The 21,204-nt window shown below is 43.9% G+C and overlaps 1 protein-coding gene across 9 annotated transcripts in view; it reads right to left on the minus strand.

Annotated features, from left to right (window-relative positions):
- The window catches only part of LOC137321295 (multiple PDZ domain protein), a 326,443-nt gene that overhangs the window by 261,423 nt on the left and 43,816 nt on the right, over positions 1-21,204 (minus strand). For all 9 annotated transcript variants that reach the window (XM_067983665.1, XM_067983664.1, XM_067983660.1 and 6 more), the window contains exons 4-7: positions 17,206-17,433; positions 16,385-16,524; positions 11,910-12,123; positions 3,976-4,104 (exon numbers count right to left, since the gene is read on the minus strand). In XM_067983665.1, coding sequence (XP_067839766.1) covers positions 3,976-4,104; positions 11,910-12,123; positions 16,385-16,524; positions 17,206-17,433 — 711 coding nt within the window. The remainder of the gene's footprint in view (positions 1-3,975; positions 4,105-11,909; positions 12,124-16,384; positions 16,525-17,205; positions 17,434-21,204) is intronic.

Raw genomic sequence — 21,204 nt, forward strand, 5'->3', positions numbered from 1 at the left:
GAAATCTGCTAAGATCAGCCAACAATACTGCTCTATACGACAAGCACCAGACTTGAGTACACATGCAAATAAAGTCCTCTCTTCTAACAGCTTAAACCTTTAATGCTGGAGTATGTTAAGCAGCAGGACTGGATTATTTAGATGTAGTTCTGCCATAATAGAACTAAAGCACCGAATGCTTTGTATGAATGTTGACACTTTACAATTAGGAAGTTCAGATGACAACCTGTATGCACAGCAGCAATTTTTAAATAGGCTTCACACAAGGAATGCGCGTCCTCGATTTCTGGCATGCAGTATGCTGTGCAGGTACATGCACTTTATATACCAACTTAGAGTCATAGAGTTATACAGCACGGATAGAGGCCCTTCGGCCCATCGTGTCCGCGCCGGCCATCAGCCCTGTCTACTCTAATCCCATATTCCAGCATTTGGTCCGTAGCCTTGTATGCTATGGCATTTCAAGTGCTCATCCAAATGCTTCTTGAATGTTGTGAGGGTTCCTGCCTCCACAACCCTTTCAGGCAGTGAGTTCCAGACTCCAACACCCTCTGGGTGAAAAAGTTCTTTCTCAAATCCCCTCTAAACCTCCCGCCTTTTACCTTGAATCTATGTCCCCTTGTTATAGAACCCTCAACGAAGGGAAAAAGCTCCTTAGTATCCATCCTATCTGTGCCCCTCATAATTTTGTACACCTCAATCATGTCCCCCCTCAGCCTCCTCTGCTCCAAGGAAAACAAACCCAATCTTCCCAGTCTCTCTTCATAGCTGAAGCGCTCCAGCCCTGGTAACATCCTGGTGAATCTCCTCTGCACCCTCTCCTACTTATCCTACAAGCAATAGAACTATCTAATCAGTGATAACCTATGTACAGAGGAGGTGGTTGGAAGTAACTTAAGCCACAAACTCCTTTCAAGGATTTCAATAGAAATCACTGGCTATAAGAGCATCAAATGAGAGAGGGATTATGAAGCTGACAGTAGTACCATTAGATTCAAATTATGCCATGTCATCCAACTGAGCGACTGTCACATGGGCACTCACAGAGATACAATGAAAGCAGTGCTTAAATATAGTTATCTGAGGCAGCATTTTGACATTTCGTTCTCTTCTTCTGTCTTAGGAAAGAAAGAACAGACTGCTACCGCAGCCAGTGTCCTGACGCACCACATAGTGCCCTCTGCCCGGCATCAACCAGATGATCTAAATAGCAAATATGAGGAAGTAGCACGGGGCCAGTCACAATGCACAGATCAGGAGGTGCCAGTGATGGAACATAAGAACAGGAGTAGGCCATTCAGCCTCTCGATCCTGCTCTGCCATTCAATTAGATCATGGCCTATCTGTACTCCATTCAAACATGGAGTTGTGGGAAAGATGGGCAAGGATTTAGGAGGTGACATGTTCAAAGACTTTGGAGAGAAAGGGGAGATTGGAGATGGGGCAGTAGTTTGCCTGGACCAAGGGGTCAAGAGTGGATTTTCTTTTGAGAAGGGGGGGGGTGATGATGACAGATTTGAAAGGCAGCGGGACAGTACTTGAGGAGGGGGAACTGTTTACAATGTCAGCTCTCATGGGGGCCAGGAAGGGAAGTTGGATGTTCTGTAGTTTAGTGGGAATAGGGCCTAGAGAGCAGGGGATAGGACTTGTGGACAAGATGAGCTCGCAGAGGGCATGAGGGAAGATAGGAGAGAAAGATGAGACCTCAGGCCTGGGGCAGAAGGGAACCTTGGAGGAAGCTTGGCGTGGTGGGCAAATGGTGCGGCAGATGCAACCGATCAGATGGTCTCAATCTTAGTGAAAGAAGTCACTAATACAGTCAGTTAGTACGGCGTTGAGCATCAACTGGAATCATCCAGAGTAGATAATATGCAACTTGTACCACATTCAATGTGTACCTCAGCTACAAAGAGCTCCACTTTGCAGTCAGTTTTTAACCAAGGGCCTCTTTTAAAAAAAAATACATGTATGGACCTCATTCAATTACAAAATAGGAAAGAGAAGAAAGCAGAAAAGCCAGCTAAGAAGCTTATTTCATCTTACAATACATTTAAATTAAATTAGGGTAAATAAATTAAAATAGAATGCATAGCAAAGGATATAACATGTCAATCCAAAAATTTTGGTGAGACCACATCTGGAATACTGCGAACTAACCTATATAAAAAAAAGAGAATAAAACAAAAGTAAGGCATGGGGAAGGAGAACGCAAATACTGCTGAAGAGATGGCAGAACTGCTGCAAGACATCAAGTTTCATCCAGGTGCCAAGTTACATACCTGAGCCCAATATTCCAATTTTTTTTTTGATGATGCAAGTACTGGGTACGGAACTAGAATCTGGGATTCAATCAGATATATCAGAGAGAGTTACACCCATAATGAAGTGCACACTGAATTCTAGTAGAATTGGCTGCTGACAGAAATGTACAAGATAGAACTGACTAAAGCAGTGCATTGTTTGCAAATGACAGAATAATGAGGGCGAAAGCTGTTGTTCTAGAAATTCCACCATTCACACCAGAATTGCACTTGACCCACTTTTAGCCTGTAGAAACAAGGAATAAGTTACTTGCACGACTTGCCAATTGTGGAGTACTGCATGCAATTTTGGTCTCTTTATTTCAAAAAGAGTATTCAGTTATGAGAGGGGGTACAAAGAAGGGCTACACGGTTGATCCGAGAACTTAAGGGAATGACATATGAGGAAAGCTGGATTACCCTGGGACTCTTCTTTCCTGAAAAAAGACTAAGAAGGGACATCTTAGAAGCATTTAAAATTATGAAAAGTTTGGACAAATTGGATCCAAGTAAGCTTTTCAGACATGTAGAGAAGTTAAGCACAAGGTCATATTTACAAATTAAGGACAACAAAAGAAAATAGGAAATGCAGGAGGAACTTTTTTCACTCATAGGATGGTAAGTATGTGGACAGATTACCAGCACAGGTGGTGGAACAAGAAACCTTAATGAGTTTCAAGAAGGAACAGGTTCTTAGCAACAAATGGGATTAAGGTCAATTATAAATGCACCAAGAGAATACCATTGATATGTGAGCTAGATGGAGTGATGGTCTTCTCCTGCCTAAAATTGTTATTATTGTGTCAAATCCATCTCAGATATTGGCACTGAGGATGGCATAGGACTCTGCCGTGACTCCTATCACCTGACTGAGGTCTTCTAAGACGATCTTGAGTACCTCCATGTGAGTGTGATGCTTATCTAGCAGACTTCTTTTCAGAGCAGGGCACCAGAGATTTGAGGCTGCAAGAATGAGAGCCAGGAGCTGAGCTCAGTGGAGCTGTCACTTCCCACTCAGACTGCAAAGGAGGGTCAAGGAGAGCAGGTAGCTTACATGGGCTGCTCAGGTAGCTTGTAATACTTCTTTGAGCACGGCAAAGGAACCCTGGGGTTCAAGGAAGAAGCAATCACCGTCATAGCCACCTCTCTCTACAAGGTGCGTACCATATTCTTCACAGGTCTTTGACCCCGACCCCAGACACACTCTCTTGCTCTGTATCTCCGTTACAAGGACGTGCAGGTCTGGCTCCCTGAAGTTTGACGCTCCTTGCTTCGATCTGGCTGTTATCTTTCTCACCTAGGTTGCCTGCTTCCTCCAGCGCTGCCATTGCTCCCTTAAGCAGTGGGTTTTATATCCTGCTGCAGCACCAAGTTTCAATGTCCCCTAACAGATATTTTCCAACCCCCTCTCACTCAGTACCCCCCACCCCCCTCCCCAATTTATTGCGGGGTCAGCATCGTTGGAATTTCAGGCCTCCTAGCCCATCTCTGGAAAAAAAAAATCACTAAGAAGTGCTCCTCAGAAGGATTTACGGAAGGGCACTGGCAGCCACTGGGAGTCAGTGGAAAATCTACAATCTATTCACTTATCCTCCCAATAAACACTACAAAGGTGAACAGCACTGATGAAATGACATATTGAGTAAAGCACCTGACAGTATTTTTAGCCCCTTACCAGGTCAGCGACTCCTCCAGGTAAAATAGTCTTGACAACAACGCCAGTTGTTCTTCCACCTACTATTCCAAATCCTAAACCAGAGCCATCGTTTACCAACTCAATAGTTTCAACAATCTGCCAATGGACCTGTTGGGGATAAAACAAAAGTCTGCAATACTTGTGTCTTAAAACACAACTCCACGCCTCTACCTGAAGTACACAAACAAGAACAAAAGTCAGATAACATGATATCCACCTATTATAATGCATAAAAGTATACCTGTCTGAAAAACTCATTTTATAGTACTAACCACTTCAAGTTTATGGGGGAAAAATAGTTGAAATTACTCGTGGCAAATCAGTCTCAGTCAGACAGTGCAGCAGAAAGACTAAAAGATTTAACCTCAGGGATATATCAATACACTCCTGCTACAAGCACCGTGCAATCAAATTGTACAACGGCTTCGTAGAATACAATAGAATAAAAGAAAGGTTACAGCACGGAAGGAGGCCATTCAGCCCATCGAGTCCACGGAAGCTCTATGCAAGAGCAATCCAGCTAGTCCCACTCTCCTGCCGTTTTCCCGTAGCCTGCAATTTTTTTCCTTTCAAGTACTTATCCAGTTCCCTTTTGAAGGCCACGATTGAATCTGCCTCCACCACCCCCTCGGACAGTGCATTCCAGATCCTAACCACTCGCTGTGTAAAAAAGTTTTTCCTCATGTCACCTTTGGTTCTTTTGCCAATCGCCTTAAATCTATGTCCTCTGGTTCTTGACCCTTTTGCCAATGGGAATAGCTTCTCTCTATCTACTCTGTCTAGACCCTTCATGATTTTGAGTACCTTTATCAAATCTCCTCGCAACCATCTCTGTTCCAAGGAGAACAACCCCAGCTTCTCCAGTCTATCCACGTAACTAAAGTCCCTCATCCCTGGAATCATTCTAGTAAATCTCTTCTGCACCGTCTCTAAGGACTTTACATCTTACCTGAAGTGCAATGCCCAGAACTGGACACAATACTCCAGTTGTGGCTAAATCAGTGTTTTATAAAAGGTACATCAGAACTTCCATACCTTTGTACTCTATGCCTCTATTTATAAAGCCCAGGATCCCGTGTGCTTTTTTAACCGCTTTCTCAACCTGCCCTGCCACCTTCAAATGATTTGTGCACATATACCCCCAGATCTCTGTTCCTGTACCCCTTTTTGAATTGTGCCCTCTAGTTTATATTGTCTCTCCCTCTCGTTCTTCCTAACGAAATGTATCACTTCGCATTTTTCTGTGTTAAACATCATCTGCCACATCTCCACCCATTCCACCAGTCTGTCTACATCCTCTTGAAGTCTATCATTATCCTCCTCACTTTTTACTACCCCTCCAAGTTTTGTGTCATCCTCAAATTTTGAAATTGTGCCCTGTACACCCAAGTCTAAATCATTAATATGCATCAAGAAAAGCAGTGGTCCCAGCACTGACCCCTAGGGAACACCACTTTCAACCTCCCTCCAGTCCGAAAAACAACTGTTCATCACTACTCTCTGTTTCCTGTCCCTTAGCCAATGTGTCCATGTAGCTACTGCCCCCTTTATTCCATTGATGATAAGCCTACGTTGTGGCACTTTTTCAAACGTCTTTTGAAAGCTCATTTACACCACATCAACTGCATTGCCCTCATCTACCCTCCCTGTTACCTTATCAAAAAAATTCTATCAGGTTAGTTCAACACGATTGGCCTTTAACAAATCCATGCTAGCTTTCCCTGATCAATCCACTCTCGAACAAGTGACTATTAATTACATAGAAACATAGAAAATAGGGGCAGGAGTAGGCCATTCGGCCCTTCGAGCCTGCTCCACCATTCAATACTCTATCCTCTATCTCAATACCATGTTCCCACTCTCTCCCCATACCCCTTGATACCTTTTGTGTCTAGAAATCTATCTCGCTCCTTCTTAAATATATTCAGTGACTTGGCCTCCACAGCCTTCTGTGGTAGAAAATTCCACAGGTTCACCACCCTCTGAGTGAAGACATTTCTCCTCATCTCAGTCCTCAATGCCCTCTCCCGTATCCTGAGACTGTGACCCCTCGTTCTGGACCCCCCCCCCCCCAAGCCAGGGGAAACATCCTCCCTGCATCCAGCCTGTCTAGCCCTGTCAGAATTTTATATGTTTCAAAGAGATCCCCTCTCATTCTTCTAAACTGGAGTGAATACAGGCCGAGTTGACCCAATCTCTCCTCATATGACAGTCCTGCCATCCCAGGAATCAGTCTGATGATGAACCTTCGCTGCACTCCCTCTATGGCAAGTATATCCTTTCTTAGGTAAGGAGACCAATACTGCACACAATACTCCAGGTGTAAGCTCATCAAGGCCCTGTATAACTGCAGTAAGACATCCTTGCTCCTGTACTCAAATCCTCTTGCAATGAAGGCCAACATACCATTTGCCTTCCATTCTGTCCCTGATTATCGTTTCTAAAAGTTTCCCCACCACTGAGGTTAAACTGACTGGCCTGTAGTTGCTGGGTTTATCCTTACATCCTTTTTTGAACATGGGTGCAACATTTGCAATTCTCCAGTCCTCTGGCACCACCCCCATATCTACGGACGTTTGGAAGATTATGGCCAGTACCTCCACAATTTCCACCCTTATTTCCCTCAGCAACCTAGGATGCATCCCATTCGGACTGGGTGACTTATCTACTTTAAGTACAGCTAGCCTTTCTAGTACCTCTTCTTTATCAATTTTTAGCCCATCCAGTATCTCCACTATAACTTCCTTTACTGAAACTCTAGCAACATCTTCTTCCTTGGTAAAGACAGATGCAAAGTACTCATTTAGTACCTCAGCCGCCCCCTCTGCCTCCATGAGTAGATCTCCTTTATGGTCCCTAATCAGCCCCACACCTCCTCTTACTATCCATTTATTGTTTACATGCCTGTAGAAAACTTTTGGATGCCTTTTTATGTTGGCCACCAGTCTATTAGAACATAAGAAATAGGAGCAGGAGTAGGCCAATCGGCCCCTCGAGCCTGCTCCGCCATTCAATAAGATCATGGCTGATCTGATCCTAACCTCAAATCTAAATTCATGTCCAATTTCCTGCCCGCTCCCCGTAACCCCTAATTCCCTTTACTTCTAGGAAACTGTCGATTTCGGTTTTAAATTTATTTAATGATGTAGCTTCCACAGCTTCCTGGGGCAGCAAATTCCACAGACCTACTACCCTCTGAGTGAAGAAGTTTCTCCTCATCTCAGTTTTGAAAGAGCAGCCCCTTATTCTAAGATTATGCCCCCTAGTTCTAGTTTCACCCATCCTTGGGAACATCCTTACCGCATCCACCCAATCAAGCCCCTTCACAATCTTATATGTTTCAATAAGATCGCCTCTCATTCTTCTGAACTCCAATGAGTCGAGTCTCAATCTACTCAACCTCTCCTCATATGTCCGCCCCCTCATCCCCGGGATTAACCGAGTGAACCTTCTTTGTACTGCCTCGAGAGCAAGTATGTCTTTTCTTAAGTATGGAGACCAAAACTGTATGCAGTATTCCAGGTGCGGTCTCACCAATACCTTATATAACTGCAGCAATACCTCCCTGTTTTTATATTCTATCCCCCGAGCAATAAAAGCCAACATTCCGTTGGCCTTCTTGATCACCTGCTGCACCTGCAAACTAACTTTTTGATTTTCTTGCACTAGGACCCCCACATCCCTTTGTACTGCAGTACCTTCCAGTTTCTCGCCATTAAGATAATAACTTGCTCTCCGATTTTTCCTGCCAAAGTGCATAACCTCACATTTTCCAATATTGTATTGCATCTGCCAAATCTCCGCCCACTCACCCATCCTGTCTATATCCACTTGTAGGTTTTTTATGTCCTCCTCACTCTCTACTTTCCCTCCCATCTTTGTATCATCTACAAACTTTGATATGTTACACTCGGTCCCCTCCTCCAAATCGTTAATATAGATTGTAAAGAGTTGGGGACCCAGCACCGACCCCTGCGGAACACCACTGGCTACTGGTTGCCAGTCCGAGAATGTACCATTTATCCCAAACTCTCTGCTTCCTGTTAGATAACCAATCCTCCACCCATGCCAGAATATTACCCCCAATCCAGTGATTCTTTATCTTGAGCAATAATCTTTTATGTGGCACATTGTCGAATGCCTTCTGGAAGTCTAAATACACTACGTCCACTGGTTCCCCTTTATCCACCCTATACGTTATATCCTCAAAGAACTCAAGCAAATTTGTCTGACATGACTTCCCCTTCGTAAAGCCATGCTGACTTTGTCCTATTAAATTATGTTTATCCAAATGTTCCGCTACTGTCTCCTTAATAATAGACTCCAAAATTTTACCCACCACAGATGTTAGGCTAACTGGTCTATAATTTCCAGCCTTCTGCCTACTACCCTTTTTAAATAAGGGTGTTACATTAGCAGTTTTCCAATCTGCCGGGACCTTTGCCGAGTCCAGAGAATTTTGGAAAATTATTACCAAAGCATCCACAATCCCTACTGCCACTTCCCTCAAGACCCTAGGATGTAAGCCATCAGGTCCAGGGGATTCTCATTCTCTCTTTGCCCCTCTTATTTCCTTTTTCACTTCCCCTCTGAACTTTCTATATTCTGCCAGGTGCTCACTTGTGTTATCAACCTGACATCTGTCATATGCCCCTTTTTTCCATTTTATCTTACCCACTATCTCTTTTGTCATCCAGGGAGCTCTGGCTTTAGTTGCCCTACCTTTCTGCCTCGTGGGAATGTGCCTAGACTGTACCCGAACCATCTCCTCTTTAAAGGCCGCCCATTGTTCAATTACAGTTTTGCCTGTCAATCTTCGATTCCAATTTACCCGGGCCAGATCTGTTCTCATCCCATTGAAATTGGCCCTCCTCCAATTGAGTATTTTTACTTTAGAGTGGTGCATGTCCTTTTCCATAGCTATTCTAAACCTTATGATACTATGATCGCTGCTCCCTAAATGCTCCCCCACTGACACTCGCTCCACTTGGCCCGCCTCATTCCCTAGAACCAAGTCCAGCAATGCCTCCTTCCTCGTTGGGCCGGAAACGTACTGATTAAGAAAGTTATCCTGAACACATTTCAAAAATTCCTCCCCCACTGTGCCCCTTATATCATTATTGTTACCCCAGACTATATTAGGATAGTTGAAGTCCCCAGTTATCAGTACTCTATAGCTTTTGCACCTCTCTGTAATTTCCTTGCAAATTTGCTCCTCTATATCCTTCCCATTAGTTGGTGGCCTATAGAATACACCCAGTAGTGTAAAGGCACCTCTTTTATTTCTTAACTCTAACCAAATAGATTCTGTCCTTGACCCCTCCAGGACATCCTCTCTCTCCAGCACTGCAATGTTCTCCTTAATCAATGCTGCCACCGCGCCCCCTCCATTCTTTCCTTCCCTATCTTTCCTGAACACCTTGTATCCAGGAATATTTAGTACTCAATCCTGTCCTTTTTTGAGCCAGGTCTCCGTTATCACCACGACATCATATTCCCATGTGGCTATTTACACCTGCAGCTCACCAACCTTGTTTACCACGCTTCGCGTGTTTACACACATACACTGCAAACCAGCCTTAGACTTTCTTGTACTCTTTCTTAGTCTGATCCCACCTAATACTGTACTATTACTTGCTCTAGTGCTATCTTTATCCCCAGATCCTTTGTGCCCCTTGTTTCTCTTTCTCATTGCTACATCCTGGTGCCCATCCCCCTGCCAAATTATTTTAAACCCCCCCCCCACCCCCACAGCAATAGTGAACCTCCCCGCGAGATCATTGATCCCTGCACCGTTGAGGTACAACCCGTCCGGCCAAGACAGTTCTCGCCTTTCCCAGGACTGGTCCTAACACCCCAGGAATCTAAAGCCCTCCCTCCTGCACCATCTCTCCAGCCACTCATTCATCTGCTGTATCCTCCTATCTCTATGCTCACTAGAACGTGGCACTGGGAGTAATCCGGAGATTACTATCTTTGAGGTCCTGCTTCTTAATCTCTTTCCTAACTCCTTAAAATCTGCCTGCAGGACCTCATCCCTCTTTCTACCTATGTCGTTGGCAGCAAATATATATGTGAATTTAGATTTTTGAGAACTTAGTGTATAAAAAAAAACTTCCTCTAAGGCACCTGCAGGAGGGGGAGGGAGAAAGGGAATCATAGAAGCAGAGAAGGAGAGGTGAGCAATGTTGCAGAAGTGGAAGAAAGTGGCCTTAGTAACAGAGTCAATGACGAGGAGAAATTTCAGCGCGGAATTAAGGAGTATGTCAAGATTCTACATCTACTGAATCAGGCGGTAGCAGGGATGGGTGATGAAGGCAAGGCCTGAGCCACATGAATGCTGGCAGGAGCTTAAGATGGTTCAGGTGTTGCTAACATTAAGCTGGAGGGAATTTTGGTCCATCCATGTCTTGAGGACACACAAGCAGTTGGAGAGTATAGCAACTGCTTTTGGATTGATAATAAGAGTTGCCACATTTACACAATTACTGAGACTATATGCAGCTGCAACCGGGTGCTCTTAGCATACATAGGAAAGATAATCACGTATAGCCTGTGAAGAAGAGCAGCCCAATGGTGGACCCCTGGCTACAAAGCTTGCTGTACGGGAAGAAGCTTTGGCAGTGATATAGTGCCCGAGTTGTAACAGGTATAAGCAGAACCAGGAGAGTGCAGTACTGTAGAGATACACTACAGAGAAGAGACATTGGAGAAGGATGCAATGATCAATGATGTTGAAAATAACAAAGAGGTCATGGAAAGGACAGCCAAAGAGCCACAGTAACAGAATATGTTATTTGTGACGTTGACCAGTACGGTCTCAGTGCTATCCGTGGTGCAGAACCAAACTGAAGGATCTCGAATTGGAGAGTAATTGTGATTTTGGAAAGAAAAGGTTGGAGCTGAATAGGGAGAATGGAGGGATTTAAAGGTGAGTTTTTGAAGAGGGTGGTGATAACAGCAGTCTTGAATGAGGAGGGAACAGTATGCAAACTATTCTGTGGTACAAACACAAATTTATCTTTAATAATTGGTCTTCTTGGTGGACGTGTCAATGGCACATCATGTTAGCACGCAGAACAGATGCAACACAGACTCATAGGATTGAGCTCCAATTTCAGCTGAAGCATTTGAAGGAGGAGTGGACAGGATAGGAGACAGTTCTACCACATAGCGAGCCATTTCATACTATTAGCACACAATTCCTTAACATACAGCTCAAAATCAGCACTCGCAGAAGACTGGTAGCAGGTTTAGGGATATGCAGAAGAAAATTATGCCAAAATATGAATTATTTTTATGAATGTGTATTTTTTTTTAATTGCTGCTCTACTTGTTGTTACTCTCTCCTCATACCAAACTCCTGCAATCAAGAGGACAAGGTGGGGGGTGGGGGATAGAAGAGAAGGTGCTCTGCTCTCAGATCATCACTACTGCTGATTTTCTCACAGCTGTGATATTTCCTTTTTGTACAGCAATATGGTTAATATTGCACTGTGTCATCCTTATTTTACTTTTATGAGCCGTATATTGAAATTCATTTGAAGCAATTAAAAGAAACCAGAATTATAATAGTTATACTGACTGGGCTCAAGTAGTCTGAATAATTGAAAGCAGCACATTTAGCAGAAAATTACTTTAGGAGAATTGGTGTGAAAGCACGAATCAATGGATGGACTCAACATATATACAAAATTATATAAAATTATTTCAAATGCAATTCATAAACTTCCAAAGAAATGAAGAAAAGGATATTTTGTCCTATAAATACTGTTCACTTAAGTAGATCAGACCATCTACACCCTAAACATACATATTTTTTGTGCCTTAAACAGCTTAAGAAATGCTTACTTTACTGTTAAACTGCACATATATCATTGAGATCTATTCACTCTGAAGTATGCTGTACTTACAGTCGAAGAATGGGCAGAGAGAGTACTTGCATCTGATGGTGTACGTGAAACTACTGGACTGGATAACTGTGGAATGGATCCTCTGGCAACCACCAATTGGACTTGGTCAGTGGCTTTCTGCAGGATGCCAATAGCTTGTTGATGGGTGACAGTCTGGTCTAGGGGCTGTCTGTTGATAGCTAGGATCTGATCTGCTTCCTTTAGTTTGCCATCACTATCAATAGAGCACAGATGGAATACTTAATCTTATTTATTCCACACTGTGGTTTAATGATTTCAGTCCACTTATTTTGTACCTTTAATAAATATTTTTAATGACATCAAAAACAAAAAAGGATGAAGATTCAAAAAATAATGGCTGCTGTGGGTCAAATACTCAAATTTCACCTAAATTAAGTTATCACAGGCAGGTTTGATACAGGGTGGGCAGCAAAAAAAACAAGCAAATCAACCTGCTCTGCAGATATCAAACTTCACACCTTCTAGTTACCAATTACTGACCAACATTAGCAGTGGCCTAGGGAGAAGAAAACCTACTCAATCTCTTGTTTGGGAGTCACTTTGTTCAGTGTTCAGTTCCATTCACAACCCCTCAGATAATGAAGCAGTCCGTGCCCGCATACAACAAGACCTGGACAACATCCAGGCTTGGGCTCATAAGTGGCAAGTAACATTTGCACCAGACAAGTGCCAGGCAATGACCATTTCCAACAAGAGAGAGTCTAACCATCTCCCCTTGACATTCAACGGCATTACCATCGCCAAATTCCCAACCATCAACATCCTGGGGGTCACCACTGACCAGAAACTTAACTGGACCAGCCACATAAATATTGTGGCTACAAGAGCAGGTCAGAGGCTGGGTATTCTGTGGCGAGTGACTCACCCCCTGACTCCCCAAAGCCTTTCCACCATCTACAAGGCACAAGTCAGGAGTGTGATGGAATACTCTCCACTTGCTTGGATAAGTGCAGCTCCAACAACACTCAAGAAGCTCGACACCATCCAGGACAAAGCAGCCCCCCATCCTAAACAGCTTGATTGGCCCCCCATCCTAAACATTCACTCCCTCCACCACCAGCGCACTGTGGCTGCAGTGTGTACCATCCACAGGATGCACTGCAGCAACTCGCCAAGGCTTCTTCGACAGCACCTCCCAAACCCGCGACCTCTACCACCTAGAAGGACAAGGGCAGCAGGCACATGGGAACAACACCACCTGCACGTTCCCCTCCAAGTCACACACCATCCCGACTTGGAAATATATCGCCGTTCCTTCATCGTTGCTGGGTCAAAATCCTGGAACTCCCTACCTAACAGCACTGTGGGAGAACCTTCACCACACGGACTGCAGCGGTTCAAGAAGGCGGCTCACCACCACCTTCTCAAGGGCAATTAGGGATGGGCAATAAATGCTGGCCTTGCCAGCGTTGCCCACATCCCATGAATGAAAAAAACACTTTATTACATAATATATAACTAGGTGGGTCAAAAAGAAAACTTTTTTTTTTAAAAAAAGCTGCTGGTAAAATATATACAGGAAACTGATGGCAAGCATGTTACAATAAACTGTACAACATTTATTGTTCGGCAACTCTAATGCCCCCTGCCGCTGACAAAAGCCCAACTTCAATAGCAGCACTGTAACACTGGGCTGGCACTGCCGCTTCTAGAAGCACCAATTCTAAAGTCATTCCAATACTCAAAACAATATCTGCTGCTTTTAGATGGACTACAAAAATTCTGTAATTTTCATAACCAATCATGATGAGTGTGATTTTGCCCATAGTTAGCATGATTTTACAAATTTAACATGACTTGACCAAGCATTTACATAATTATGCAGTGATATTTACATATTTTCAAGGCTGCCTATAGTCCTGTCACCAATTTCCAATCCCTGATCATGAATAAAGGTGACATACTCAATCAGTGGGCTGAATACTTCAATGACCAGCTCAACTGACCTTCTTACACGCCTGAAGTAATAGACGAGATTTGGCAACATGGTGTGGACAACCTCACACTTCCCCTAAGTGCTGAAGAGATTCAAAGTGCAAATAGCTAATCACCTGGTAAATTCTCCAGCTCATCCTGAGGAACAGCTGAGAGACGCCTCCATCTAAATGCTGTGCTAAAGGTGAAAGATCAGATATAACAAGTACTGTGGCACATTCCCCTTCTCAGTTGAAGGGAAAATCTTGGCAAGAGTTCTCAACAGGCTGATCCGCACCATGCTACCTGAATGACAGTATGGATTTTGCTCTGAACTCAGCACTACTGACGTTGCAAAACCAAGGAAAGTGTTGCAAACAAAACATGAACCTCTATGTGGCCTTTGTAGACCTAATTAAGGCAATAGAAATCCTGAGCTGGAATGGTCCCAGGCAACTTCAAACCAAGTTTATAAAAATTGTACAACAATTTCACAATTTGATGATGTGCAGAATAATTGTCACTGGTGCCATCTGTAATTAGCCTGTGGCACATCACTCACCAACATCTTTACACTTCAAGAAACTTCCTTTCATCCCTACACTTTGACTTTTACCCTCTAGCTATCCATGTGGCTGTATTCCCCTTAATTCAATGTGCCATTACTTTTGCTGTAAGTCTATTTTTTTAAAATTAATTCATGGGATGTGGGCACCGCAGACAATTGTAGTAAGACTTGCTTACCCTTGTACTCCAACCTCCTTGCAGTATAGGGCAAAATGCCATTTGCCTTCCTAATTGCCTACTGTACCTGCATGCTAAGTTTTTAGATTCTTGTACAAGGACACCCAAATTTCTGTGAACAACAACATTTAATAGTTTCTCACCATTTAAAAAATATTCTGTTCTTCTATTTTTCCGACCAAAGTGAATAACTTCATGTAGCTAGCAGGGTAGATAAAGGGGAGCCAGTGGATGTAGTATATTTGGATTTCAAAAGGCATTTGATGAGGTGCCACACAAGAGGTTGTTACACGAGATTAGGGCTCATGGGATATGGGGTAATATGGATTGAGGATTGGTTAATGGACAGAAAACAGAATAGGAATAAACGGATCATTTTCAGTTCGACAGGTTGCAACTAGTGTGGTGCTGCAAGGATCAGTGCTTGGGCCTCAGCTGCTTACACTATATATCAATGACTTAGATGAGGGGACCGAGTGTAATGTATCCAAGTTTGCTGACGATACACAGTTAGTTGGGAATGTAAGCTGTGAGGAGGACGCAAAGGGATAAAGACACATTAGGTGAGTAGGCAAGAAGGTGGCAGATGGAATGTAATGTGGGGAAATGTTAAATTATCCACTTTGATAGGAAGAATAGAAAAGCAGAATATTTTTCAAAAGGTGAGAGACTAAGAAATGTTGGTATTCAGGGGGATTTGGGTGTCCTTGTACATGAATCTAAGAAAGTTAACATGCAGGTACAACAAGCAATTAGGAATGCAAATGGTACGTTAGCCTTTATTGCAAGGGGGTTGGAGTATAAGAATAAAGAGGTCTTGCTGCAATTATATAGGACTCTGGTGAGACCACACCTGGAGTACTGTGTACAGTTTTGGTCTCCTTACCTAAGGAAGGATATACATGCCTTAGAGGGGGTGCAACGAAGGTTCACTAGATTAATTCCTGGGGTGAGAGGGTTGTCCTATGAGGAGAGATTGAGTAAAATGGGCCTATATTCTCTGGAGTTTAGAAGAATGAGAGGGGATCTCATTGAGACGTATAAAATTCTTAGAGAGCTTGACAAGGTAGATGCTGAGAGGCTGTTTCTCCTGGCTGGAGCATCTAAAACTAGGGGTCATAGTCTCAAGATAAGAGGTCAGCTATTTAGGACCGAGATGAGGAGAAATTTCTTCGCTCAGAGGATTGTGAATCTTTGGAATTCTCTACCCCGGAGGGCTGTGGATGCTCAGTGGTTGAGTATATTCAAGATTGAGATTGATAGATTTTTGGACACTAAGGGAATTAAGGGATAAGGCGGGAAAGTGGCATTGAGGTAACAGACCAGTCATGATTTTATTGAATGGCGGAGCAGGCTCAAGGGGCCGTAATGCCTATTCCTGTTCTTATTTCTTATGTAAGTCTGAGCTATCAATTTGGTTCCTGAATGTTTTGTTGTCTTTTAATTTTGCAACTAAGAACTATGAAAGTGCTTCAGAGGTAGGTAATGAGAGGCATAGAACAAAGTTAGAAGAGGTCTGAATTAAGCTAAAGGAAATATCTCAATCAGTATTCTATCAGTAGAAAAATGATTTACAGAAAACAGCCGTAAGTATTTACAGTTTATGAAATACTGATACAGGAAATCACTGCGGTCTCAGTTATATCACTCAGATGGTTACTCTGCACAATTTGACTAGCATCCAAGTAGCATATTTTTAAGAACAAGACATCAATAGTTTTGTGAAAGAATTTCTTATGATACTTACAAGGGGAAAACAGATCTAATGTTGGAGACAATCTCTTAAAAGTTCTTACCTTGCTGACACACTGCCCTCTTGGATTTCCTGGACAAAGATCCCCAGTTCTCCCTTATGTTCACTCTTAAGTCCTACTACACTGAATCCCAAACCACCACAGGTGGGTTTCACCAGATCTATGTATTCAATAGGACGGCCCTAGTGGGATAGAGATTCTGGTCATTATTAACAGAAATACCTTTTCTACCACATAGCAATTTACACCCAATCAAAAATTCTTCAAAAGGAATATGTTCACCTATTTTTAAAAATTGCCAATGGTGAAGTAGCGCTCAGCTGTAGGAAAATATTCCAGCACGTCCTGATCAACCTCAAGGGTGGTCCAAAAATCAGCTGCATAGAGCCACTTGAAACAGGCCACCATATCAGTGGAATGGCTCAGGATGTGAGCTGACAGGTGAAATGGCAGAAAAACAGAATGTCCTTACAGGTAAAAGATACCATCCTTGTTTAAAAAGAAAGATGAAAGAATACTTTATAGTGAAAATGTGAAAAATAACCACACAAATATAAAAGGAAATCAAGAGGGAAATCTGAAATAAAACAATAAGTTCTGACGAAGGACCTACACCCGAAGGATTGGCCTATCTTTTTTCTTTCCTTCTCCTTTAACATTTCCAGGAGTTATTTGACACCTATACAGGGCATTGATTTAGTAAGTAATAACAATAATAGTTACTTAAATACAAATCATAAACATGGTAAAGGGAAAACTACTTGGGCAGTAAACATATGAAAACTGAGAAATGAAGCTATTTTGAAATTAATTTCGAAATGTCTAACACCACCATGAAATATCACAATGAATCATCCTCTTACATGGGCCATTTTTCTCAAAGTCTGTTCAAACTCTTCATTGGACTGCTTGCCATTAACATGAGAAGAGCCAGGCTGCTGCATCGCAGGTTCAAGTTCGATTTCTTTACTTCCATTCTGTTGAGCTATCATGTACGATTCATTTAATGGAGATGAAATCAAAGTGACAGGTGAGCCAGCTGCTTGAGAAAGATCAATGCTTGGATGTATGGAAGATGGCATGATGTTCACCTATTTAAAAAAAGGTACAAATGTCACTAAAGTAAACGCACAAATATAAAAGAAAATCAAGAGGGAAATCTGAAATAAAACAATAAGTTCTGATGAAGGATCTACACCAGAATAATTAGCCTATCTTTTCTCTTTCCAGATCCTGACTGAATTGTCATGTATCTCAGTATTTTCTGTTTTTACTTCACAGAAGTGACTGCTTAGACCTGAATACTCTAGAATAAAGTATCCTGATGGACACCAGGATGAAACATTAGAGAGGAGAAATAAGCTGCACAGAGGACTGCGAGGGACAAGGAGCACTAGAGTAAAGAATAGTTCAAAAATAGAAGGGATCAGACAGGGGGCAAATGCGAGGCAGACTAAGATGAGATTGGAGTGCATGTGCGTAAATGCACATAGTGTGGTAAATAAGGTTGGTGAGTTGCAGGCTCAAGAGCCACATGGGACTATGATATAGTGGCAATAGTAGAGACCTGGCTCAAAGGGGAGAATTGGGTACTTGATATTCCTGGCTACAAGATATTCAGGAAAGTGAGGGAAGGAAAGAAAGGAGGGGGGGTGCAGTATTGATCAAAAAACTATTACAGCACTGGAAAGGGATGATGTAGTTGAGAGGTCAAAGACAGAATCTATTTGGTTAGAATTACGGAACAATAGAGGTGCTATTACGCTACTGGGTGTATACTATAGACCACCTAATAGTGGGAAGGAGATAGAGGAGCAGATTTACAGGCAAATTACGGAAAGATGCAAGAACTATAGAGTAGGGATAACGGGGGACTTCAAGTATCCCAATATAGACTGGGACAGTAACAGTGAAAAGGGCAAAGAGGGGGAGGAATTCCTGAAATATGTTCAAGAGAACTTTCTGGAACAGTTTGTTTCCAGCTCAACCAGGAAGGAAACAGTGCTGGATCTAGTTCTGGAGAGTGAAGTGGGGCAGGTGGAGCACATTTCAGTAGGGGAGCATTTGAGGAACAGTGATCATAATATCATTAGTTAATATCATAGTTACGGAAAAGGACAAGGAACAATCAAATGTGAAAATGCTAAATTGGAGGAGGGCTAATTTCAGTGAGTTAAAATGGGATCTTGCCCAGGTGGATTGGAATCAAAAATTGGTAGGCAAAATAGTAATTGAACAATGGGAGGCTTTCAAGGAAGAGTTGATTCACGTACAGTGTGGACACATCCCTATGATAGTGAAAGGAAGGGCATCCAAAGCTAGAGCACTCTGGGTGACTCAAGATATAGAGATTAAAATGAAACAGAAAAGGAGGCTTATGACAAATGTAAGGGTCATAATACAGTAGAGAACCAGGCTGAATACAGAAAGTACAGAGGAGATCTAAAAACAGGAATAAGAGGGACAAAGAGAAAGTATAAAAATAAAAGGGATCATTAAAGGGAACTCAAAAGTCATTTATAAACATAAACCAGTAAAAGGGTAGTCAAAGGAAGGGTAGGGCTGATTAGGGACAAAACATGAGATCTTCTTGTGGAGGCAGAGGGCATGTACTAAGTGAATACTTTGCATCTGTCTTCACTAAAGAGGATGCTACTATTGTAGCAATAAAGGAGGAGGTAGTAGTGATATTAGATAGGATAAAAATAGATAAAAAGGAGGCAGTATTTGGAGCAGTTTGGAAGTTTTCAAAGTAGAAAAGTCATCCCGGTCCAGATGGGATGCATCCTAAGCTACTGAGGGAAGTAAGGGTGGAAATTGCGGAGGCTCTGGCCACAATCTTCCAACCCGCCTTAGATATGGGGATGATACCGGAGAACTGGAGGATTGCAAATGTTACATCCCTATTCAAGAAAGGGGAGAGGGATAAACCCGGCAATTATACACCAGTCAGCCTAACATTGGTGGTGGGGTAACTTTTAGAGACAATGGGCTCGATATTGCCAGGGCTGCGGGTTCGCGGTAGGGGGGGGGGGGGGGCTATTGGGCGCGTGGGTAACGCGCCCGGTGAAATCAGTCTGCCCTGCGCGCGATCGCAGGCTGACTGGATCCACTTACCTGCTCTTCCGGGTTCCCCGCTGCTGAGCTGCGCGGCGGGCGGACTGAGCATGCGCAGTAAGGTCTGTCAGCTGGAGGAGCTCTATTTAAAGGGGCAGTCCTCCACCGACCGATGCTGCAACAAATAGGAAAAAAATACAGCATGGAGCAGCCCAGGGGGAAGGCTGCTCCCAATTAATGATGCCTCCCTCCAGGTATCATTAGATGGGGTGAGGAGGGGGGGGGGGGAGGGGGAGGGGGGGCGGGGGGGGGGGGGGGGGGGGGAGAACAGAGATCCTCCCCCCGGCAGGCGGGAGGAAGCAGCCTGCCTCTGCCACCAGGAAGGCCTGGCTCGAGGTGGCAGAGGAGGTCACCTGCACCACCAACCTATCGCCCACCTGCATACAGTGCAGGAGGCGCTCCAATGACCTAAGTAGGTCAGCCAAAGTGAGTACACTTACTCATTACCCTACACTCCTTCTGCCACATCACCGCCCCCACCCCACATCTCCTTCTGCACTGCCAACATTACTCTATCACATCACCCCTCACACCCAATCAAAGCTCATTCTCATCTTACCTGCAGTTACTCACCTCGCCAGTACTCATCCCGCCACTACCACTCAACCCAATCCTCATACAATCTCATGGCTCTATCTCATACTCACCCTCTCATGCATCTCTTTCACGGTCAGCCTCACTCAACCTGCCACTACCTGTGCTGCAGCCACAGGGCGTGCATCACATATGTGCGGTAGGAAGCGTAAGGCAAACGTGTTGTGAGCATGAAGGGGATGCACAAGGGTGTTTGAGGGTTTGTCATGGTTTTTACTTATATTGATTTCTGACCAACTCACATAACATATTATGTTGGCACCACTACTGCCACGTCTTTGCGAATCTTGTCTGGTTTGTGCAATAATGCCCTTTCTTGAGGATCACAATGAAGACCCACACCTGATGCCACCCATTGTGTCACTGCAGAGTGGGTGCAGGTGTATTTGCAGGGCTCTTTTGTGCAGACGATTGAGAGAAGTCAGCGATGTCCACGGTGGCACCCTGGAAGGATGTGGAGAAGTTGTTGAAGGCAGTGGTGACTTTGACAGCAACAGGTAAGAAGATGGTGCTCGGGCCAGCCGGGAGTAGCTTGGCATGAAGGAGGCTGCAGATGTCCACGACTACATGTCGAGTGACTCTGAGCCTCCGTGTGCACTGCTGCTCAGAGAGGTCCAGGAAGCTGAGCCTCGGTCTGTGGACCCTGTGGCGAGGGTAGTGCCCCCTGCGACGCATCTCTCTCTGCGGTTGCCCTCCCTCCTGCTGTGCAGGTGGATGTGTCACAGCACAGTGTTGTGGAGCTCCACGTGTCAGAGGTGGACGGCTTGGCCAGCGATGCTGTTCGCCCTCCGAGGAGGTCATGACTGCAGCTATGGCGGCCCCCATCCGGAAGATGCACATCTGAGGGGGTCCGCAAGGTAGGTACATGTCTCTGGACCCCGGGGTAAGTGTGCATGTTGGTGAATTTTCTTGTCAGGAGGAGGGTGGTGGAGGCCAAACTTTGTTCCAAGTGACAGAGTGGCCTCCTGCAATGGGTGAGGGTCTCCCCTCCCCCCACCTACCTGTCAAATGGACCTTTGCAGCTGCCACAGGCTGATAGCTGCAACATGTCCATTTGAACTGGGAGTGTTTCCCCCAGTACGGGAAACAGTCCCAGTTGTCTCTAAAATCCCACCCCTCCTGACATAGTCCCTTAATCAGGTCTGTTAATG

The sequence above is a fragment of the Heptranchias perlo genome, chromosome 4 (assembly GCF_035084215.1).
Source record: "Heptranchias perlo isolate sHepPer1 chromosome 4, sHepPer1.hap1, whole genome shotgun sequence".
NCBI classification, from domain to species: Eukaryota; Metazoa; Chordata; class Chondrichthyes; order Hexanchiformes; family Hexanchidae; genus Heptranchias; species Heptranchias perlo.